The following is a 24,372-nucleotide window of genomic DNA, read 5'->3' as shown; positions in this document are numbered from 1 at the left end:
TGCAGACGCTACGACAACGGATGAATGAACATCGCTCGACAATCACCAGGCAAGACTGTTCCTTCCTGTTGGTGAACACTTCAGTGGTCACGGGCATTCAGCCTCTGACCATCGGGTAAGCATTCTCCAAGGTGGCCTTCACGACACACGACAGCGCAGAATCGCTGAACAGAGACTGATAGCCAAGTTCTGCACACATGAGGACGGTCTCAACAGGGATCTTGGGTTCATGTCGCACTATCTGCAACCCCCGTGACTTGCCTGGGTTTGCAAAACCTCACTTACTGTACTGTCTGGAGACAATACACATCTCTTTAACCTGTGATCAGTGCTCCTTCCACACACATTGTCAGCCACTTCAGGACTTGAACAGCAGGTTAGGTGTAAAGATTCGCATTCTAATCAGTAATCTCTAAACTGTCTGTGCTTTATATGCTCTGTCTGAGGCCAGAACTCTCCATTCACTTGACGAAGGGACTAACCCGAAAGCTTGTGAGTTTACTATCAAATAAAGCAGTTGGACTAAAACCTGGTGTTGTCATAAATATATAAAAAGGAAGAGGCTGGCTAGGGTGAACGTTGGTCCCTTAGAGGATGAGAAGGGGGACTTAGTGGTAGGGGATGGGGATATGGCGGAGGACTTGAATAATTCTTTGTTTCGGTCTTCACGGAGGAGGACGTGAATAATTTGCCGGATGTTAGAGATGGAAAGGTGGTAGGACTGGAGGGTCTCGATGACATTTCTGTTACTAGAGAGGTGGTGCTCGACAGACTGGAGGGGCTGATTGTGGACAAGTCCCCAGGACTGGATGGAATGCATCCGAGGGTCCTGAAAGAAATGGCGGAGGTGATAATGGATGCCTTGGTGGTTATTTTCCAGACGTCGCTGGATTCCGGGGAAGTGCCGGAAGATTGGAAAACAGCTAATGTTACGCCGTTGTTTAAGAAGGGTGCCAGGCAAAAGGCGGGAAATTATAGGCCTGTTAGTTTAACGTCTGTTGTAGGTAAAATGTTAGAATCCGTCATCAAGGAGGAAATAGCGAGGCATCTTGAGGGGAACTGCTTGATAGAGCAGACGCAGCACGGTTTCCTAAAAGGGAAGTCGTGTCTGACAAATTTACTGGAGTTCTATGAGGATGTGTCTAGGGCGGTGGATAGAGGAGAGCCGGTGGATGTGGTCTTCCTGGATTTTCAGAAGGCGTTTGACAAGGTACCTCACAGGAGGTTATTACAGAAGGTCAGGGGGCTTGGAGTTGGGGGTAGGGTGTTAGCGTGGATAGAGGACTGATTGTCAAATAGGAAGCAGTGAGTGGGGGTCAATGGGTGCTATTTGGATTGGCGGATGGTGACTAGTGGAGTGCCCCAGGGGTCGGTGCTGGGGCCTCAGCTATTTACCATTTATATAGATGATCTGGAGGAGGGAACCGAGTGCAGGGTGTCGAAATTTGCTGATGACACCAAAATTGGTGGAAAGGCAAATTGTGCGGAGGGTGGGGAGAGTCTACAGAAGGATCTAGATAGGCTGGGCGAATGGGCCAGGAAATGGCAAATGGAATTTAATGTTGGTAAGTACGAGGTGGTCCACTTTGGTAGGAATAATGGTAGGAAGGATTATTACTTACGTGGAGAAAAACTGCAGCAGGCGACGGTGCAGAGGGACCTCGGGGTCCTTGTGCATGAGTCGCAAAAACCCAGCTTGCAGGTGCAGCAGGTGGTCAGGAAGGCGAATGGGATGCTGGCTTTCATCGTGAGGGGGATTGAATATAAAAGTAGGAAGGTCTTGCAGCGGCTGTATAGGGCGTTGGTGAGGCCGCAGCTGGAGTACTGTGTGCAGTTTTGGGCGCCGTACTTGCGCAAGGATATTTTAGCCTTGGAGGGAGTGCAGAGGAGGTTTACTAGGCTGATTCCGGAGTTGAGGGGGTTGAGCTATGAGGAGAGGCTGAATAGATTAGGCTTGTACTCGTTAGAGTTTAGAAGAATGAGGGGAGATCTCATTGAGACGTATAAGATGATGAATGGGATGGATAGGATAGAGGTGGAGAGACTCTTCCCGCTCAGAAAGGATAGTAGGACTAGGGGGCACAGCCTCAAGATAAAGGGGGGGCGGTTTAGAACAGAGTTGAGGAGGAACTTCTTCACTCAAAGGGTGGTGAACCTCTGGAATTCTCTGCCCGCTGAAGTGGTGGAGGCTGCCTCGCTAAATATTTTTAAGACGCGGGTTGATGGGTTTTTGATGAGAGAGGGGATTAAGGGTTATGGGGAGAGGGCGGGAATGTGGAACTGAGCCACGACAGATCAGCCATGATCCTATTGAATGGCGGGGCAGGCTCGAAGGGCTAGTTGGCCTACTCCTGCTCCTATTTCTTATGTTCTTATGTTCTTATGTCAGACTTTTTACTGTGTCCAGGGACTGGAAGCAATGGCCAAGATGGTGTCAGAGCCAGCAATAGCTGATCTACCGATTGTTGTCCAAGGAAGATCATGTGTATGTCTGTCTGGCAAGCTGACCTTGCAGTGGGATCCTCAGGTGTTAGATCCATTACTTGCATTTTTTTTAAAAAAAGAGTCTAATGGCTGTTTATTGTATGAGCACCGTATACCAAATTTTTTGACCCTTGTCAATATGTTGGTCAGTGCTTTTCTTGTTCATAATGAACACATGTTTGTCCACTCCATACTGGAGACTTGGAAGGACATTTACCGCCATAAATCTAGTAGCGAGTGACCAAAATCTAGGCTGTGCAGTTATTAGGTTGACAGTGGTGTTGCATTTATTAAAAATGAACTACCAGGAAAAGGGTGTAGATGTAAATTCATTCTAACATTCACCTTCCTGTATAATTTATGTAAAGCATTCAGAGCTCATTGTTCCATCACTACAATTTGTTCTGAAGCTAATTAATATATTTCTCGACTGACCAATTTCAAATTTATGAGCACATTGTGCCTGGAGCCAATCTTTTACATCTTGAGGTTACTGCCAACACATTTCCATCAAATGGAATTAATTTATTTTGTTTTCCATTTGTCAAATAAAATAGTATCAAAATAATTATCCCTTTGTTCACTGAAGAACCAGGCTGCATAAAATTAAAAATTTCATGAATACAGAAACACAAATGTGTCTATTTTGAAAACGCTACAGGGGAAACAAATGAATTTAAAATATATATATATATATCAATATGTATAGGCAGCGGTAGTTCCTCTATTAAGTAGCAATTGCTAAAATGGAAATTAGAAGACTTCCCCAATGGCACAGTTGATAAATGCAGGAGAATAAGTGTATAAAGCCTACTCATGGAGTTCAGAAGTTTATAGTGCTATTTTTCATGTGTGCTGAGCGAACTGAGACGTTAGTATGGGCAATGAAATAATTTCAAAGGGACTGAAATTGATCTTCAGTCGTGATGCAAAACGTGACAGTAACCCAGCAGCTTACTCTGAAGCGAGCCCAATTTGAATGGGAAAGAATGTGTATTGAAATGTAAAATGGACTGCCAATAATCTGTTTGGCACAGCTGTCAATTACACCTTGATCTTCTGTACGAAGGAAGGGCTCTGTAATACACTCCTAATCCTATACAATGTTCTGCTTAAAACTAGAGTGCACATCTGTGCATTTTGGCTGGGGGTGGAATCAGCTTCCAGCTCCAATAGGCTGCATCTCATAGTTGAATGATGTCTTAACTCTCATTCATTGTGCTAGGGCAAGATTCTCAAGGATCACAGTTGCCAGTAAATGCACAGCCTTTCATAAACAAATCAATTCATAAGAGCAGAGAAACTTGGTGAAAGTCACCTCCACTTTTATATCTCCTGGGGACTTAGTTACCTAGTGACTCTATCACTTTTCAGATCACCTGAAACTGTGAACGAAAGACTTAGAGTCATAGAAAAACTACAGCACAAACAGGCCCTTCAGCCCACAAGTTGCACCAATCTTATCTCTACGTAATAGGCTTACCTATAACCCTCAATCCTATTAAGTCCCATGTACTCATCCAGAAGTCTCTTAAAAGAACTTATTGAATTTGCCTCCACCACCACCGACGGCAGCCGATTCCACTCACCCACCACCTTCTGAGTGAAAAACTTACCCCTGACATCTCCTCTGTACCTGCTCCCCAGCACCTTAAACCTGTGTCCTCTTGTGGCAGCCATTTCAGCCCTGGGGAAAAGTCTCTGAGAGTCCACCTGATCAATACCTCTCATCATTTTGTACACCCCTATCAGGTCCCCTGTCATCCTTCGTCTCTCTAAGGAGAAAAGATCAAGCTCTCTCAACCTATCCCCATAAGGCATGCCACGCAATCCAGGTAACATCCTTATAAATCTCCTCTGCACCCTTTCAATGGCTTCCACATCCTTCCTGTAATGAGGCAACCAGAACTGAGCACAGTACTCCAACTGGGGTCTGACCAGGGTCTTATACAGCTGCAGCATTATCTCCCGACTCCTAAACTCAATTCCTTGTTTGATGAAGGCCAGTACATCACATGCTTTCTTAACCACATCCTCTACCTGCAAAGCTGATTTGAGAGTCCTATGAACCCAGACCCCAAGATCCCTCTGATCTTCCACACTGCTAAGAGTATTACCTTTAATATTATATTTCTTCATTCCACTTGACCTGCCAAAATGGACCATTACACACATGTTGAAGTCCATCTGCCACTTCTCCATCCAGTCTTGCATCCTATCTGTGTAAAGCTGCAACTTCTGACATCCCTCCAAACTATCCACAACACCTCTGACCTTTGTGTCATTGGCAAACTTACCAACACATCCCTCCACTTCCTCATCCAGGTCATTTATAAAAATCACAAACAGCAAGGGCCCCAGAACAGATCCCTGGGGCACTCCACTGGTGACCAACCTCCATGCAGAAAAAGACCCATCTACTACCACCCTCTGCCTTCTGCAGGCAAGCCAGTTCTGGATCCATAAAGCAACGTCCCTTTGGATCCCATGCCCCCTCACTTTCTCAATAAGCCTTGCATAGGGGACCTTTTCGAATGCCTTGCTGAAGTCCATATAAACCACATCCACTGCTCTTCCTTCGTCAATGTGTTTATATTTTCACATTTTCACGTTAGTCGCGTTTTCAAAAAACTCAACCAGGCTTGTAAGACACGGTCTCCCTTTGACAAAGCCATGCTGACTACTTTTGATCACACTATACTTCTCTAAATATACATAAATCCTGTCTCTCAGGACCTTTTCCATCAACATACCAACGACTGAGGTTAGACTCACCGGTCGATAATTTCCTGGGCTACATCTATTCCCTTTCTTGAATATAGGAACCACATCCACAATCCTCCAATCCTCCGGAACCTCTCCCATCTCCATCGATGATGCAAGGATCATCGCCAGAGGCTCTGCAATCTCTTCCCTCGCCTCCCACAGTAACCTGGGGTACATCCCATCCAGTCCTGGCGACTTATCTATCTTGATGCTATTCAAAACCTCCAATGCATCCTCTTTCTTAATGTCCACACACTCAAGCTTTTCAGGCTACCACAAGCCTGCACTACAACCACCAAGATCTTTTTCCACCGTGAATACCGAAGTAAAGTATTCATTGAGCAGCTCTGCTACTTCTACTGGTTCTATACAAACTTTCCCACATTTACATTTTATAGGTCCTATTCCTTCACAGCAGCCAATGAATTCCAGTTTGACTCAGACAGATTGCCAACTGCACAGGCTCTGGCCCTCAAAACGTATCAAGGAAAAAGCTGAGGTGAAAGGGGGAGAGTTCCACCCTCTGCTCTGGTATCATAAATGGTGTCTACATCTAACACTTTGCTCCAAATGTCCTTTAAAATTAAAAAACAGAAAATAACATCTTTATGCTGGCACACAGAATTAGTTATAAGAAAAAGCCATGGGTGGTGTTTCAAATTATTGTGACAAATTGATTATATTGTTTTTTTAAAAACTTTTTTAATATTCATTCATGGAATGTGGGTGTCACTGGCTGAGCCAGCATTTATTGCCCATCCCAGGGGGCAATTAAGAGACAACCACGTTGTTGTGGGTCTGGAGTCACATGTAGGCTAGACTGGGTAAGGATGGCAGATTTCCTTCCCGAAAATACATTCCTGAACCAGATAAGAATATAAGAAATAGGAGCAGGAGTAGGCCATCTAGCCCTTCGAGCCTGCCCCGCCAGGCTCAGTTCCACTTTCCCGCTTTCTCCCCATAACCCTTAATTCTCTTGCCTACCAAAAACCTATCTACCTGTGTCTTAAATATATTTAGCGAGGTAGCCTCCACCACATCAACGGGCAGAGAACTCCAGAGATTCACCACCCTTTGAGTGAAGAAGTTCCTCCTCAACTCCGTTCTAAACTGTCCCCCCCTTATCTTGAGGCTGTGCCCTCTAGTCCTGCTGTCCTTTCTGAGCGGGGAGAATCTCTCTACCTCTACCCGATCCATCCCCTTCATTATCTTATACGTCTCTATAAGATCCCCCCTCATCCTTCTAAACTCCAACGAGTACAAACCCAGTCTATTCAGCCTCTCTTCATAGTCCAACCCCCTCATCTCCGGTATCAGCCTAGTGAACCTCCTCTCCACTCCCTCCAAGGTCAAAATATCCTTGCGCAAGTGCAGCGACCAAAACTGCACACAGTACTCCAGCTGCGGCCTCACCAGTGCCCTGTACAGTTGCAGCAAGACCTCCCTGCTTTTATATTCAATCCCCCTCGCTATAAAGGCCAGCATCCCATTTGCCTTCCTGATTACTTGCTGCACCTGCAGGCTGGGTTTTTGTGACTCATGCACAAGGACCCCCAGGTCCCTCTGCACCTTAGCATGCTGCAGCTTTTCACCCTTTAAATAGTAATCCTTCCTACTATATTCCTGCCAAAGTGGATAACCTCACACTTGTTAACATTGTACTCCATCTGCCAGGTCCTCGCCCACTCGCTCAGCCTATCTAGATCCCTCTGCAGACTTTGCACACCCTCCGCACAATTTGCTTTTCCACTTATCTTTGTGTCATCAGCAAGTTTCGACACCCTACACTCAGCCCCCTCCTCCAGATCATCTATATAAATGGTAAATAGCTGAGGCCCCAGCACCGATCCCTGCGGCACTCCACTAGTCACCAACCGCAAATCAAATAGCACCCATTGATACCAACTCTCTGCCTCCTATTAGACAACCAATCCTCTATCCACGCTAACACCTTACCCCCAACTCCATGCCCCCTAACCTTCTGAAGCAACCTTTTGTGCGGCACCTTATCAAACGCCTTCTGAAAATCGAGAAACACCATATCCACCGGTTCCCCTCTGTCCACCGCACTAGTCACATCCTCATAGAATTCCAATAAATTTGTCATACACGACTTCCCCTTAACGAATCCGTGCTGCGTCTGCTCTATCAAACAATTCCTCTCAAGATGCCTCGCTATTTCTTCTTTGATGACGGATTCAAGCATTTTCCCCACAACAGATGTTAAACTAACCGACCTATAATTCCCTGCCTTTTGCCTGCTACCCTTTTTAAACAGTGACGTAACATTAGCCATTTTCCGATCTTCTGGCACTTCCCCGGAATCCAGCGAGGTTTGGAAAATAATCACTAAGGCATCTACTATCACCTCTGCCATTTCCTTCAGAACCCTGGGATGCATTCCATCCGGTCCTGGAGACTTGTCCACCATCAGTCCCGCTAGTCGATCAAGCACTACCTCTCTAGTGACAGTGATTGCATTCAGGCCCTCAACTCCTACCATTCTCCTATCTTAAATACCCGGCAAACTATTTGCGTCCTCCTCCATGAAGACCGAGGCAAAAAAATTATTTAAGGCCTCAGCCATTTCCTCATCTCCCACCACTAAATCCCCCCTCTCATCCTCTAAGGGTCCAACATTCACCCTAGCCAGCCTCCTCCTCTTCATATATTTATAAAAACTCTTACTATCCTTTTTTATATTTAGTGCTAGTTTAGCTTCATAGTCTATCCTTCCTTTCTTTATCATCTTCTTTGTCAATCTTTGTTGATTTTTAAACCTCTCCCAATCTTCTACTTGCCCACTACTTTTAGCCACTCTAAACGCATCAGCTTTTAATTTGATACTTTCCTTTAAAATCCAGATGGATTTTTATGAAATTGGCAATGATTGCCAGTTACAGACATCATTAGAATTTAATTCCAGATTTTTATTGAATTCCAGGGTCACCATTTGCCATGGTGAGATTCGAATCTGAGTACCTAGAGCATTACCTGGGATCAATGTATTCCTACTCTAGCGATAATAGATTACATCATTGCCTTTCCTATTAATTTTCCTAACGCCTCTACTTTCCTAACACCTCTACCAATGCCTCGGGTCAGCAATTTTAGCTGGGGTAAGGGCGATTATGAGGCTATCAGGAGTGAATTAGGAAGCATGGATTGGATTAGGGGATTGCAGGGACTGGGAACATCTGAAATGTGGAATTTTTTCAAGGAGCAGCTACTGCGAGTCCTTGATAGGTATGTCCCTGTCAGGCATGGTGGATTTGGTAGGGCTAGGGAACCGTGGTGCACTAAAAGAGTTGAGTCGATGGTTAAAAAGAAAAAGGAGGCTTATGTTCGGATGAGATTGGAGGGCTCAGATAGTGCACTAGAAAGCTTTAGATTGGCTAGGAGGGAGTTGAAGAGTGAGTTGAGAAGGGCTAAAAGAGGACATGAGAAGACTTTGGCTGATAGGATTAAGGAGAATCCTAAGGCGTTCTATAAGTATGTCAAGAACAGAAGGTTGGTCAGGGCAAGATTAGGGCCAGTTACAGACAGCAGGGGGAAGTTGTGTGTGGAACCGGAGGAGATTGGAGAAGTATTGAACCAATATTTCTCTTCGGTGTTCACGCAGGGGGACATGAATATAGCTGAGGAGGACATTGGGTCGCAGGGGTGTAAAATAGAAAGTATTACGGTTGATAAAGAGGATGTGCTGGAAATTCTTGAGGGGCTGAAAATAGATAAGTCCCCTGGTCCGGATGGGATCTACCCTAGGATTCTCTGGGAGGCTAGAGAGGTGATTGCAGAGCCTCTGGCTCAGATCTTCAGGTCGTCATTGGTCTCTGGTGTAGTCCCGGAGGATTGGAGGATAGCGAATGTTGTCCCATTGTTTAAGAAGGGGAACAGAGACTTTGCCGGGAATTATAGACCGGTGAGTCTTACTTCTGTTGTGGGCAAGGTTTTAGAAAAAATTATTAGGGATAGGATTTATAGTTATTTGGAGTGTAATGAATTGATTAGAAATAGTCAGCATGGTTTTGTAGCAGGTAGGTCGTGCCTTACTAACCTTATTGAGTTTTTTGAGAAGGTGACCAAAGAGGTGGATGGGGGTAAGGCAGTTGACGTGGTATACATGGATTTTAGTAAGGCGTTCGATAAGGTTCACCATGGTAGGCTTCTGCAGAAAATGCAGATGTATGGGATTGTGGGTAATCTAGGAAGTTGGATCAGGAATTGGCTATCAGATAGGAGACAGAGGGTGGTGGTGGATGGTAAATATTCATCATGGAGTGCAGTTACGAGTGGTGTGCCTCAGGGATCTGTTTTGGGGCCACTGTTGTTTGTAATTTTTATTAATGATCTGGATGAGGGTATAGTTGGGTGGATTAGTAAATTTGCTGATGACACCAAAGTTGGAGGTGTGGTAGATTGTGAGGAAGGGTGTCATAGTCTGCAGGGAGACTTAGATAGGTTGCAGAGCTGGGCCGAGAGGTGGCGGATGGAATTTAATGCGGAGAAGTGTGAGGTAATTCACTTTGGTAGGAGCAACAGATGTGTCGAGTATAGGGCTAACGGGAGGTCTTTGAATAGTGTGGATGAACAGAGGGATCTAGGTGTGTGTGTACATAGATCCCTGAAAGTTGGGAATCAAGTAGATAAGGTTGTCAAGAAGGCGTACGGTGTCTTGGCGTTTATTGGTAGGGGGATTGAATTTAGGAGTCGCAGTGTAATGTTGCAACTGTACACTACTCTAGTGCGGCCGCACTTGGAGTACTGTGTGCAGTTCTGGTCCCCGCATTACAAGAAGGATGTGGAGGCGTTGGAGAGGGTGCAGAGGAGGTTTACTAGGATGTTGCCTGGTATGGTGGGGAGGTCCTATGAGGAGAGACTGAGGGATCTAGGGTTGTTTTCGTTGGGAAGAAGGCGGCTAAGAGGGGATCTTATTGAAACATATAAGATGATTAGGGGTTTAGATAGGGTGGATAGTGATAGCCTTTTTCCTCGGATGGAGAAAGCTAGCACGAGGGGGCATGACTTTAAATTAAGGGGGGGTAGCTACAGGACGGATGTCAGGGGTAGGTTCTTTACCCAGCGGGTGGTGAGGGATTGGAATGCCCTGCCTGCTGCAGTTGTAGATGCGTCTAGTTTGGGGGCGTTTAAGAGATCTCTGGATAGGTTTATGGACGAAAAGGGATTGGTATAGGCTAGTGGGTCATTGTTTTTGTAACTGGTCGGCGCAACATCGTGGGCCGAAGGGCCTGTTCTGCGCTGTAATGTTCTATGTTCTATGTTCTATGTTCTATTTTCTCAGAGGATGAAGGAAATTTGGCGTGTCAGCTATGAATCTCACCAACTTTTATAAATGCACCATAGAAAACATTCTTTCCAGTTGTATCATAGCTTGTTATGGCTCCTACTCTGCTCAAGACCGCAAGGGATTACAAAAGATTGTAAATGTAGCTCAATCCATCACGCAAACCAATCTCCCATCCATTGACTTTGTCGACATTCCCACTGCCTCGTCAAAGCAGCCAGCATAATTAAGGACCCCATGCTGACCTTACAAGCCCCTCACTGGTGAAATGGCATGTAACATGCCTTTGCACTGCAGAAATCTCATTATAATATATTAGCATGTCATTAGTAAGCACTCTTCATGACTTTCCCCCTCACTGGATATTCAGCAGGCGCTGGCATAACCTCACACCGGCACCACTCCTAACGGCTCTACGTAAGTGTGAACCTGCCGCTGCAATTCTCGCATTCCACAGGGATGCCTGGTGGGCAGTGCCTGGCCCTTCCCCATCCACCTGGAGGGTTTTAATGATGTCCAGTCCCAACAGCAAGGCCATTACGTCAGGTCCCAGTTGATAGGGACCATACGTGTTCATTGCCAGTGAGGACCTCCACCTCCAAGGCAGTTAAGGCAAATAAGCCCAGATGACTGCAGCCTGGGCTCATTAATAACATTAAAATTACCTTATGAATATTTAAATCAACCTTGCACCCTTCCTGGTGTCAGGCTGATTACACTGGCTTAACTGTGCCAGCAGAATTGCAAGAGGCAAAAAAATCGGGTGTCAAGCTCTCTGCGATATTACCGGCTAGGCCAAGCCAACTGACCAGCCTGATGAGCTGGTAAGATTGTCCCCTCTGTCAGTTTTGGTACATTTTGCCCCAAGATTCACCATATCTACCTGTCACATGTTAACTGTTCTGAATAGTTCAGAATTTTGCTTTCTAGATGAATTGAAAATTTGTACACTCTGTCAGTGCCAAAACATTTATTAGCATGTCAACACAAAACTGTCACTGAGGGATTGGATTTCTACAGCGTTTCTAGCGAGAATCCATTGTGAATTTGCCAGCACATAGTTTGCATTGTTTCCTGGTGGCTTTCATTGATCTACTGCCAATGTTTTGGCAGGTGATTATAGCAACTTTGTGAAACTAAAGTGTCACTGTGCAGCTATTGAAGTTTTTTTTTAGCAAACATCAAGTTATCCACAAAAAGCAAGATAAATGCAATCCAGTCCAGAATCATCTCATCAGACTACTCTCAATCATCAACGATGAAAGGGGGCATTGACAGTGCTATCAAGCAATACTTACTTAGTAATAACCAGCTCACTGACACACCGTTTGGGTTGTGCCAAAGCTACTCAGCTCCTGACCTCATCGTAACCTTGGTCAATAGAACTGGGTTCAAAATGTAAGATGGAAGTGACTGCCCATGACATCAAGGCAGCATTTAACTGAATGTGGCATCAAGGAATCCTAACAAAACTGAAGTCAATGCAAAACGGGAGGAACACTCTCCTCTGGTTGGCATCATGCCTAGCACATTTTAAATATATCTGCCAGGGCCCCTGCAATTTCAATATTAGTCTCCTTCAAGGTCCAAGGGAATACCCTGTCGCTCCTGGGGATTTATCTACTCTGATAATCTGTATAGGTTCCATGACCTCCCTACTTGTTTGCCTTATTTGCATAGATTCCATGCCATTTTCCTTAGTAAATACAGATGCAAAACACCCATTTAACATTTCCCCCATTGCTTTTGGTTCCATACAAAGCCGACCACTCTGAACTTCAAGAGGACCGATTTTGGTTGTTGGAGGTCAATGATCTCGGTCTTGGGACATCAGTAGAGGAGCTGCTAGCGGCAATTCTCTCAGCCCTGCTATTTCATCAATGACCTTCCCTCAATCATAACGTTGGAAATGCGGATGGTCAATGATGATTGCGGAATTCTCAGCACCATTCATGACTGTTCAGACACTAAGGTAGTCCATGTTCATGTGCAGCAAGACCTGGACAAGTTTAGAATTGGGCTGATAAGTGACAATTAACATTCATGCCAGACAAGCACGAGGCAATGACACAATATTGGTTACAGCATGAAAGACATAGGGCATGATCCAGCTGGCTGTTCATGCCATGCTTCTGCTGCAGCGAGGTCGGAGAATTTGGTGCCCAGCCAAATCTCTGTTCACTGCAGTGGTGGGAAAATCCCACCGCTATGAATGGCGGTAACATTCCAGTCTGTTTCCTGCCAACTGTGCTGGCAGGTTTTTGGTCTGAATCTTACAGCTGATTAATATTAATTTTTACTCCCACAAAATAAGCTGGTAAGAATGGGAAGTTTGAGTTTCTAAACTGGAAAAAAGCCAAATTTGAAGAAATGAGAAAGGATCTAAAAAGCCTGGATTGGGACAGGCTGTTCTTTGGCAAGGATGTGATCGATAAGTGGGAGGCCTTCAAAGGAGAAATTTTGAGAGTGCAGAGTTTGTATGTTCCTGTCAGCGTTAAAAGCAAAGTGAATAAAAATAAGGAACTTTGGTTCTCGAGGAATATTGCAACTCTGATAAAGAAGAGAGAGAGAGATATGACATGTATAGGCAACAGGGAACAAAAAAGATGCTTGAGGAGTGTAAAAGGGCAAGAAACTACTTAAGAAGGAAATCAGGAGGGCTAAAAGAAGACATGAGATTGCTTTGGCAGTCAAGGTGAAGGATAATCCTAAGAGCTTCTACAGGTATGTTAAGAGCAAAAGGATAGTAAGGGATAAAATTGGTCCTCTTGAAGATCAGAGTGGTTGGCTTTGTATGGAACCAAAAGAAATGTGGGAGATGTTAAATGGGTTTTTTGCATCTGTATTTACTAAGGAAACTGGCATGGAGTCTATGTAAATAAGGCAAACAAATAGGGAGGTCATGGAACCTATACAGATTAAAGGGGAGGAGGTGCTTGCTGTCTTGAGGCAAATCAGAGTAGATAAATCCCCAGGACTGACAGGGTATTCCCTTGGACCTTGAAGGAGAATAGTGTTGAAATTACAGGGACCCTGGCAGACATATTTAAAATGTCGGTATCCACAAGTGAGGTGCCGGATGATTGGAGGATAGCTCATGTTGTTTCATTGTCCAAAAAAGGCTCTAAAAGTAATCCGAGAAATTATAGGCCGGTAAGTTTGACGTTAGTAGTAGGTAAACTATTGGAAGGAGTACTAAGAGATAGGATCTACAAATACTTGGATGGACAGGGACTTACTAGGGAGAGTCAACATGGCTTTGTGTATGGTAGGTCATGTTTAACCAATCTATTAGTGTTTCTCGAGGAGGTTACCAGGAAAGTGGATGAAGGGAAGGCAGTGGATGTTGGCTACGTGGACTTCAGTAAGGCTTTTGACAAGGTCCCACATGGGAGGTTAGTTAGGAAAGTTCAGTTACTAGGTATACATGGAGAGGTAGTAAATTGGATAAGGCATTGTCTCAATGGAAGAAGCCAGAGAGTGATAGTGGAGGATCGCTTCTCTGACTGGAGGCCTGTGACTAGTGGCATGCCACAGGGATCAGTGCTGGGTCCATTGTTGTTTGTCATCTATATCAATGATTTGGATGATAATGTGGTAAATTGGATCTGTAAATTTGCTGATGATACAAAGATTGTAGGAGTAGTGGACATTGAGGAAAGTTTTCAAAGCTTGCAGGGGGATTTGGACCAGCTAGAAAATGGGCTGAAAAATGGCAGATGGAGTTTAATGCTGCCAAGTGTGAGGTATTGCACTTTGGAAGGACAAACCAAGGGAGAACATACAAGGTAAATGGTAGGACACTGAAGAGTGTAGTAGAATGGAGGGATCTGGGAGTACATAAGAACATAAGAAATAGGAGCAGAAGTAGGCCATCTAGCACCTCGAACCTCCCCCGCCATTCAGTAAGATCATGGCTGTTCCCCATAATCCTTAATTCCCTTATTGATCAGAAATCCATCTACCTGTGACTTAAACACATTTAACGAGGTAGCCTCCACTGCTTCAATGGGCAGAGAATTCCAAAGATTCACTCCCCTCTGAGAGAAGAAGTTTCTCCTCAACTCTGTTCCAAATTGACTCCCACTTATTTTGAGGCTGTGCCCTCTAGTTCTTGTTTCCTTTCTAAATGGAAATAATGTCTCTGCCTCTACCCTGTCTAGCCCCTTCATTATCTTATATGTCTCTATAAGATCCCCCCTCAGCCTTCTAAACTCCAACAAGTACAGCCCAATCTACTCAATCTCTCGTCATAAGCTAACCCCCTCATCTCCAGTATCAACCTGGTGAACCTTCTCTGCACTCCCTCCAAAGCCAATATATCCTTTCGCGAATAAGGGGACCAAAATTGCACACAGTACTCTAGTTGCAGCCTCACCAGTACCTTGTATAATTGCAGCAAGACCCCCCTACTATTATACTCCATCCCCCTCGCGATAAAGGCCAACATTCCATTTACGTTCTTGATCACCTGCTGCACCTGCAAACTGACTTTTTGCGATTCATGTACAAGGACCCTCTAGTCCCTCTGCACAGTAGCATGTTGTAATTTTTCACCATTTAAATAATAGTCCATTTTACTATTATTCCTTCCAAAGTGGATAACCTCACACTTGCCAATGTTATACTCCATCTGCCAGATCCTCGCCCACTCACTTAGTACAGATATATGATTCCCTAAAAGTGTTGTCACAGGTAGATAGGGTCACAAAGAGTACTTCTGGAACATTTGCCTTTACCAATCGAAGTATTGGGTATAAGAGTTGGAATGTTATGGTGAGGTTGTATACGACATTGGTGAGGCCGAATTTAGAGTAGTGTGTGCAGTTTTGGTCACCTAATTACAGGAAGGATATTAATAAGGTTGAAAGAGTGCAGAGAAGGTTTACAAGGATGTTCCCGGGACTTGAAAAACTGAGTTACAGAGAAGGGTTGAATAGGTTGGAACTTTATTCCCTGGAGCGTAGAAGAATGAGGGGAGGTTTGATAGAGGTGTATAAAATTATGATGAGTTTAGATAGAGTGAATGCAAGCAGGCTTTTTCCACTGAGGCTAGGGGAGAAAAAAACTAGAGGACATGGGTTAAGGGTGAAGGGGAAAAGTTTAAAGGGAATATTGGGGGGGCTTCTTCGCACAGAGAGAGGTGAGAGTGTGGAATTAGCTGCCAGGTGAAGTGGTAAATGCCGTCTCGCTTTTAACATTTAAGAAAAACTTGGACAGGTACATGGATGAGAAGGGTCTGGAAGGATATGGTCCAGGCGCAGGTAAGTGGGACTAGGCAGAAAAATGGTTTGGCGCAGCCAAGAAGGGCCAAAAAGCCTGTTTCTTTGCTGTAGTGTTCTATGGTTCTACGAATTTCACACAGTGGCATGTTCCCTCTAAATCACCATTCCTTCGCTGTCACTGGGTCAATATCCTGGATCTCCCTTTCTAACAGCACTGCTGGTGTACCTACAGAACTTGGACTGCACTGGTCCATGAAGGTGATACACTATCATATGTTGAGGGCAATTGGGGATGAGCAATAAATGCTGCTATAAGCAGCAACACCCCATCCTATGAATGAATAAATTTAAAAAATCCATCATCCTCTGCTATGCCACATTTTTTTTGCCCCTCTACTTAAAGTTTATTTAGTCATCACAAGTAAGGCTTACATTAACACTCAATGAAGTTACTATGAAATTCCCCTAATCGCCACCCTCTGGCTCCTGTTTGGATCAATGCATCTAACCAGGATGTCTTTCAGACTGTGGGAGGAAACCGGAGCACCCAGAGGAAACCCACGCAGACACGGGGAGAACGTGCAAACTCCACACAGACAGCGACCCAAGCAAGGAATCAAACCCAAGTCCCTGGCGTTGTGAGGCAACAGTGCTAACCACTGTGCCGCCATGCCACCCATTATTCGTATTCTTCCCTTTCCCCTTTCTCTGTGGTTGTTCCTTTTTCATTCTTATTTCTTAGCTTCCATTCTATCCCATCTTTCCCTCTTTCCTTACTCTTCCACCTATAGTAAATTCAAACACAAAGACAGAAAATGCTGCAAAATCTAAGCAGTTTTGACAGTATGTATGGAGATAGAACAAAGCTAACATTTTGATTCTGGATGACCCTTAGTCAGAGCTCAGGCCCCATTTGCTGGTGGAGGACACTATTTGAACAGGAGTCACACTGCCTAGCATTCTTGCTACAATGTGGTCCTCAAAGAGCCAAAGCAATTTTTCTAGTTGTTTCTGTCATTGGTGTTTGTGGAACTTTTCTGTACATAAATTAGTTAACTGATTTGCCAGTGAAGCAAGGATTACTTTATTTCAGTAATAATTAATTGGTGATGAAGATTCTGTAGGATATTATGAAGATGTGACATATGCTATATCAATGCAATTCCGTTCTTTCTCATTCAAATTTAAATTTTGTACAACTGATAAATTTGTCCAGAAGCACTGTCTGAAGTGAATTTTCTATAGATGACATATTTTTAAATCAGCAAAAGAGGTAATGAATGTTGCCTTAGGGCAAGGTCTTGATTATGTCAAGATAGCTTAAGTTAAATCATGAGAATGTAAAAATGGAAATCTAAAATGGTATTAAATGGCTTAGATTAGTAAGTGAAGAATTTAATAGAACAAGTGACTTGAACAGAGTTGCCTTCTTCTGGTCTTGTAATCATAGTGAAGAAAGTATTATTAAAATCAGTTGCATCTTTAGAATTGATACGTAGGAAAACAAAAGCAAAACTGCATCATTAACTTGAGTGTTTTGTTGCTTTGTGTGACTAATTTATGCATGTATTTGTGTAAATTGATGTTAACTTATGCTAAATTTTGCTCGAAAAAGGCAATTAAATCAGAAAGTTAAAATGATCCATTCTTGATAACTGTCATGCTATCTACCTTCAAAATTGTTTTCTCTCCAAACTCCTTGAACAGACTGTCATCTCTCAATTCCATACTGATCTTGATCAGAACTCAGTGTTTGTATCCGTAAAATTTAACTTCCACCCCACCCCTGCCCCCGGCTCATTTCGGAATTACAAATGACAGCTTACAGGGGAGGAAGTGGCATAGTGGGAATATCATTAGACTAGTACTCCAGAGGCCAGGATAATGCTCTGGGGCTCCTACTATGGCAACTGGGGAAATGGAAATTCAATTAAATGTCTGGAATTGAAAACTAATCTCAGTGATATTAACTATGAAAATATCATTGATGGTTGTTTTTGAAGGAAGGAAATCTGCTATCCTTACTTGGTTTAGACTACAAGTGATTCCAGACCAACTGCAATTCATAACTGCTTGCTTAAATGGCTGAGCAAACCATTCAGTTCAAGCGCGATTAGTGGTGGGTGCTAAATGTTAGCCTTGGCAGTGTTGCCCACATCACATGAAGAATAAAAATATCTTGAACAATGTAAAATATTTTTCCTTCCCCCACTTGACTTAACTGCAGCCTTTGACACAGTTGGCCATATTATTATCCTGCAACTCCTATCCACCATCATCCATTTGGGTGGGATCAGATTCATCTGGTTGTATGCTTATTTATGCAGTCATAAACAGACATGGTTTTTCCTCCCACTTCCACACTGTTACCAATTGTGTCCCTCAAAGATATATTCTTGCCCTCCCCACTCCACACCATTTCTCATCGATGTACTTCCCCCTTGATGACACTATCAAAAACGCAGCAACGCCTAACATATGTACATCAATGATATCCAACTCTACCATACCACTCTCAACACCTCCACTGTTGGTAAATTGTTGGTCTACACTAAATCTATGACCTGCTGCAGCCTTATAATTCTTTGAGATATTTGCAGTCCTCCAATTCTACATAAGAACGTAAGAACATAAGAAGTAGGAGCAGGAATAGGCCATCTAGCCCTTCGAGCCTGTCCCGCCATTCAATAAGATCATGGCTGATCTGAAGTGGCTCAGTTCCACTTTCCTGCTTTCTCCCCATAACCCTTAATTCCCTTGCCTACCAAAAACGTATCTACCTGTGTCTTAAATATATTTCGCGAGGTAGCCTCCACCACTTCAACGGGCAGAGAATTCCAGAGATTCACCATCCTTTGAGTGAAGAAGTTCCTCCTCAACTCCATTCTAAACTGCCCTCCCCCCACCCCCCCTTTATCTTGAGGCTGTGCCCTCTAGTTTTGTTGTCCTTTCTGAGCGGGAAGAATCTCCTCAATTTAATCACGCCAAGGTTCCAAGCTCTGGAATTGTTCCCTTCAGCCTCTTCACCTCTTTTTCTTAAAAATTAGTTCCTTGACTGAGCATTTAGATATGTACACCCCTATTTCCTTATGTGACTCGCTGTCAAAATTTTGCTTGACTGCTCAAGTGAAGTATCTTGTGACATTTTCCTGTGTTAAGGGTGTTATATGATATTGCTATTTGCTCACTAAACATGTTTTCCAGGATTTTTCTTTGGAATAAAAAAAAATTGCTATTGTCTTCATTGAATGGTGTGAAGAAGATCAAGAAGCTGTGATTTAGTTATTATACTGATAGAGAAATTGTGCTTTTTTTGTGAAGGTGGTAACACACCAGGTGTCAAAAGCTTTGGCAAATGATGGGAACCATTGCAGCATATTGCCAGTGATGAACAATTAAGTTGTCATCAGAGGGCCCACTATCCCCATTTAATTAGAGAACATGCAACTCATCAAAGCTAAGGAAATTTGAATGTCCGCAACGGCTCTCACCATCTAGATGCACCATAGGAAACATTTTTTCTGGTTGTAACACAGGTTGGTATGACTCCTGTTCTGTCCAACACTGCAAAGACTACAAAGAATCATGAACAAAGCACAGTCCATCATGCAAACCAGCCTCCCATCCATTGACTTTGTCTATGATACCAGCTGGCTCGAAAAAGCAGCCAGCATAATCAAGAACCTCATGCAGCCCAGACATGCTCTGTTTCACTTTCTCCTATCAGGAAAAAGACACAGAAGTCGGAAGACGTGTACCAACCAACTCAAGAACAGTTTCTTCCATGCTGCTAACAGACTTTTGAATGGGCTTACCTTGTATTAGGTTGATCGTTCTCTACACCCTAGCTATGACTGTAATACTACACTCTCTCCTGTTCTGCACTCTGTCCTTCTCTATGTACAGTATGCTTTGTCTGTACAGCATGCAACAAACAATACTTTTCACTGTATACTATTATATGTGACAATTATGAATCAAATCAAATCAAAATCAAATCATTACATTTAGTGGTAACTGGCCACTTTTGAAGAGTGATAAATGGAGTTGGAGTCATTGGGGAGAGGTGGAGAGGCGAGGGGTGGCGAGGGTGTGGGAGGTGGGGTTGGTCTTTCCATGGTGCAATGTGGCACATTTGTCAAGCCAGCAACTACTGTTGCTGGAAGGCACTCCGTTGGCAGTGGAGTGTCAAAAGATTAGTTCGTCATCCCCAGGGACAACTGTGATGCCATCAGGTTCCACTTTCCGGCCTCCCCACTTTTAATGGGTCTGCTAAAGTGGCACTATGCCCATGATATTAGGAACTGATCCTTTGGGCCAGTGAAGTGATTCAGTTGGTTTCCTGGCAGAAGACCATTCTGCCAACATGGCCTGCCACTGGAAAAATGGTTTGGCTGCAGAAAGACTTTGGACACGTCATTGAAACCTTATTATGCTATTTTGCCTTTCTTCTCGCTTTCCAGTCTGTCAGTAAAGGGATGGTACAATTCCAGACAATGCTAAGTCAATAAATCAAGCATTTTCCAAGTTTATGCCTTCCAACCCTAATATGATCAATAAATAGTCAATAAAATATTATACAATTAACCATGAACAATACCAAATGCAATTTATAGCATGTTGGAAAATAGTTAGTCCGATATGTTGTCCTCTTGAAGCTGTCTGAAAATGCAGAAAATATGTTCATATTCCTCCTAAATATATTAATCTACTCTTATCAGCAATGGCAATTGTGCTTATGTATCATTTGTTTTGCAGATGTGGACTACATTAAAGCATCTCCAGATCTGGAAGATGGCATACCGACCTGGGCACCCAGGTTTGGATCTCAGCATCTTGAAAACTTGGAACCTGATGAGTATCAGTCTAACATCTACATGGGAGGCACTCCAGTTATGCTGTCCAGCAAACAGGACCAAGTTGCCAAGCAGGATGGGCAGCATTCTGCTTCTTCCACTCGAAAGAAGAAGAAGCGTACTAAACGATCAGAAAAGCGAGAGAGTAAAGCTACAAAGGAGGAGGCACAAAATGAGTAACGTCATTTGTCACAGCAATCTGAGAACTCACAGTAACCAGGTCAGATCAACAGGGTAGACACAAGGGTTCTGTAAATTCAACTTAAAGTCACATTTGAAAGAGGTATTATTGTGTGCACTCAAATGCTAATTTGTTTGTCTTGGATGTGTTATAATTCTAGTTCAACAGTTTTATTTAGCTTGACTCTACTTCTTGTGTTGACCAACTTTAATTTCTTACGTGTTCAATTGTAACCACATGAAAGTCAATGGTAAAAACAAACTAAAACAAATGATAATATACCATACTAATATACCATTGAAGACATCTTTTTGTGAAATATGTATTATCAATTTTTAAACCCTTATTAGTGTCTTATCCCAGGATCTGACTACAGAACAGATTAACTGTACTATACATGTTTAAAGTGAAAAATTATATATGGCGTTAGTGAATATTGATTAAATCTTGAAATAACCAGCTGAAGGAGCAATCAGAATTCACCTGAGATGAGTGAAAACAAATGTACACACAATCTGAAAGCTGTGTTAAGCAGTGATTATTTCCAGTGCCAAGGCATAAGAAGTTTTATTCCATGGGAATCTGAATTAAACAGTTCTTGAATCAATGCATGTCATGCCAAAATATGAACTGCAGTTTCTCCATGTCTCAAAAAACTGTGACTTGGATTAAAGAACAGCATGTGTCTGCCATTACTTTTATGGTATTCAAACATCTGACAGTTAGATATATTTTCCTGTGTGTGTAAAGTTGGAGAAAACAATTTACTAAACTGTTGTAAATCCTTGAAAGTAGAATGAATTTCTTGAATTTCTTGAACTTTACATGCAGAGTAAAATGCACTTTTCTGTAACAGAATGTGGATGAAACAGTAAACTGGCTTCAGCTACTCACCTTAGCTAAGTCAAACTGTTACTGCTTAATGTTCATTTGAAGCATATTGTACATTGTTGACTTCAGTGATCACAAAAATACATCACTTATTTTCAATCACCTGCGGCAAACTATGCATTTTTGTTACATTTGTACCAAAGGTGGCTTTCTTTCTCAATAACGTCTAATGTAATCTTTTATGCTTAGTCTATTTTCAGATGTATTCTGTTTTTGCATGTGTAAGTAAACGTGATCAGGACAATCTTCACCATGTATGTGTTTTTAATGACTAATTATTTCACTACTTATATAGCATTATAGCTTTCTGCACACAAATAGGTACACTGTCCTAACTAAAGTTGCTCTTTATTTGTTCCTTAATATCTGTACATTTACACCTGTGTCATACTGTTAGTAGCTATGGGAGAGAAGAAAGCATTCAGCCTCTTGGGGCTGAACTGCAAAGTTCCAGCTGATGTTCTTGTTCAACAGCAAAAACCTTTACTGACATACCACCTTTAATGTAGGTAAATATCCTAGGGCAGTGGCACTTACAAAAATTCATGCTAAGCCAAAGAAAAATATATTAACAATGGTAGCCAAAAGCTTAGTTAAAGAGCTAGGTTTGAGGGAGGATTTGCATAGTGAGAGATAGTGAGACGTGAAGTGATTTAGAGAGGCAATTTCACAACTTAGTGTATTGACAGCTGTAATCATGGCCACCAATGGTAATGTTTAGGATTGGGGGGGTGTAAATGAGGCCAGTGTTCGAGAAACATAAAGTGTTCCGCGTACTGTCAGGTTGAGAAAGGTCACAGAAATAAGAAGGAGTGAGAGATTTGAATACAAATTAGAAATTTTAAACTCAAGGCATTGCTGGATCAGTAGCCTAAGTAGGTCAGCATTCAGAGGAATGATAAATGAATAGAACTCTGTTTGGTTAGGTTACAAGCATCAAATTTGGATGAACTCAAGTCTGAATGGCACCAATGAGTGTTTGTAGGTAACCTTTGGTCTTTTTCAAGAGTAATAGAAATATTTCTGACTATAAGCAACATAATCAAAACAGTACACATATCAAAGCTTTTATATTAACACAGACAAGTCAACTCCCTTGAAATGCAAATGCGCCCAGCACTACTGCAAACAAGACCAAGCTAGTATTATCTCATATTCTCTTGGACCGGCAAGATATGTTGGAAATTGTGTCATGTGGCCCCAGGAATTGGTTTGGAGAACTGTTTTATTGGAAAGGTGTCATAGTAGGAGCTGCATGTCCTTTCAGAAGAACATAAGAAGTAGGAGCAGGATTATGACAGGCAGCCCCTCAAGTGATTCCACTATCAATAAGGTCATGGTTAATCTTCAACCTCAGCTCTACTTTCCCACCCAATCCTCAAATCCCTTGATTCGTTTGGTGTTCTTGTTCATTTCTTCTGAAAGATTCACTAAATAAACAAGATTAAACATAACATGAGATTGGAAAGTTCCTGTCTAATTAATGGTACATAGTACATTTGACCTTGAAGAACTTTACTGGTCACTGAGTCAAGTATCAATAACTATTAATATTGTCTCTGAAGTTCAGAATGACATTGCACACACGCAATTTCAACATGTACAAAATGAGGCAATGAATGTTTTATCATGCATTTTCTGATTTCTGAGCTTATGGAGAAAACTGTAGCAACATCTTACATGTATTTAGCACCTTTAACGTAGCAAAACATTCCAAGAAACCTCAAAACACGAAACTGAACTACATTTGGAAGTATTAGAGAATATGACCAACAGCTTTATCAATGGACTGGGCTTTAAGTAGCATCTTGTAGGAAGAGGGAAAGGTAAAGAAGTGGTGAGATAAAACAAAGCTAAAAAAAATTCAAATTATGACATTATGGGACACAGGGTCAATGTGGGTCAGTGAAAATATCAGTGAGTACAGAAAACAAGAGCATGAAAAAATAGAACCAGTTGTAGGCTATATGGCCCCACAAGCCTTCTCCATTGGACATGGCATGAGTTAGAATAAGGGCAATCAAGTTTTGCATCAGTTCAAATTTACAAAGAACAAAGAATTTTTAAAAATTACAGTGCAGGAATGGGCCCTTCGGCCCTCCAGGCCTGCCAATTTATCTAAAACCCCCTACCCTTCTGGGGACCATATCCCTCTATTCCCATCCTATTCATTTATTTGTCAAGATCCCCCTTAAAAGTCACTACGTATCCGCTTCCACTACCTCCCCCGGCAATGAGTCCCAGGCATTCACCACCCTCTGTGTAAAAATCTGCCTCATACATCTCCTTTAAACCTTGCTCCTCATGCCTTAAACCTGTGCCCCTCGTAATTGACTCTTCCACCCTGGGGAAAAGCTCCTGACTATCCACTGTCCACGCCTCTCATAATCTTGTAGGCTTCTATATATGGTGAGTGGTGAATGGAAGGCCAACTAAGAGAGCTGTGTAATTGTCAATATGTAACAAGAGTACGAATGTGAATTTCAGCAGACTTTATGCTTTTGGATAGCATAATCCAATTGACGTTGTTTGATGGCCATCACTTGTTACTGCATTCAAGTTTTTACAAGAGTATGAGAAATTATACTTCATAGTTCTTACAAACTGTTCACTAGATGCCCTTTAGAAGAAAGTTGGTGGTGATTTATAAGTACTATGTATTTG

The 24,372-nt window shown here is 42.7% G+C and overlaps 1 protein-coding gene across 4 annotated transcripts in view; it reads left to right on the top strand.

Annotated features, from left to right (window-relative positions):
- LOC145351671 (protocadherin alpha-C2-like) overlaps positions 1-21,958 on the top strand; it is a 261,415-nt gene extending 239,457 nt beyond the window's left edge. For all 4 annotated transcript variants that reach the window (XM_080201237.1, XM_080201236.1, XM_080201238.1 and 1 more), the window contains exon 4: positions 20,539-21,958. In XM_080201237.1, the coding sequence (XP_080057363.1) occupies positions 20,539-20,816 (278 nt within the window). In that variant the 3' untranslated portion in view covers positions 20,817-21,958. The remainder of the gene's footprint in view (positions 1-20,538) is intronic.
- The last annotated feature ends 2,414 nt before the right edge of the window (positions 21,959-24,372 follow it).

Source organism: Carcharhinus amblyrhynchos, chromosome 13 (assembly GCF_965287045.1).
Source record: "Carcharhinus amblyrhynchos chromosome 13, sCarAmb.v2.hapA, whole genome shotgun sequence".
In the NCBI taxonomy this organism is placed as follows: Eukaryota; Metazoa; Chordata; class Chondrichthyes; order Carcharhiniformes; family Carcharhinidae; genus Carcharhinus; species Carcharhinus amblyrhynchos.
This window is presented reverse-complemented; position numbering and strand designations above follow the sequence as displayed.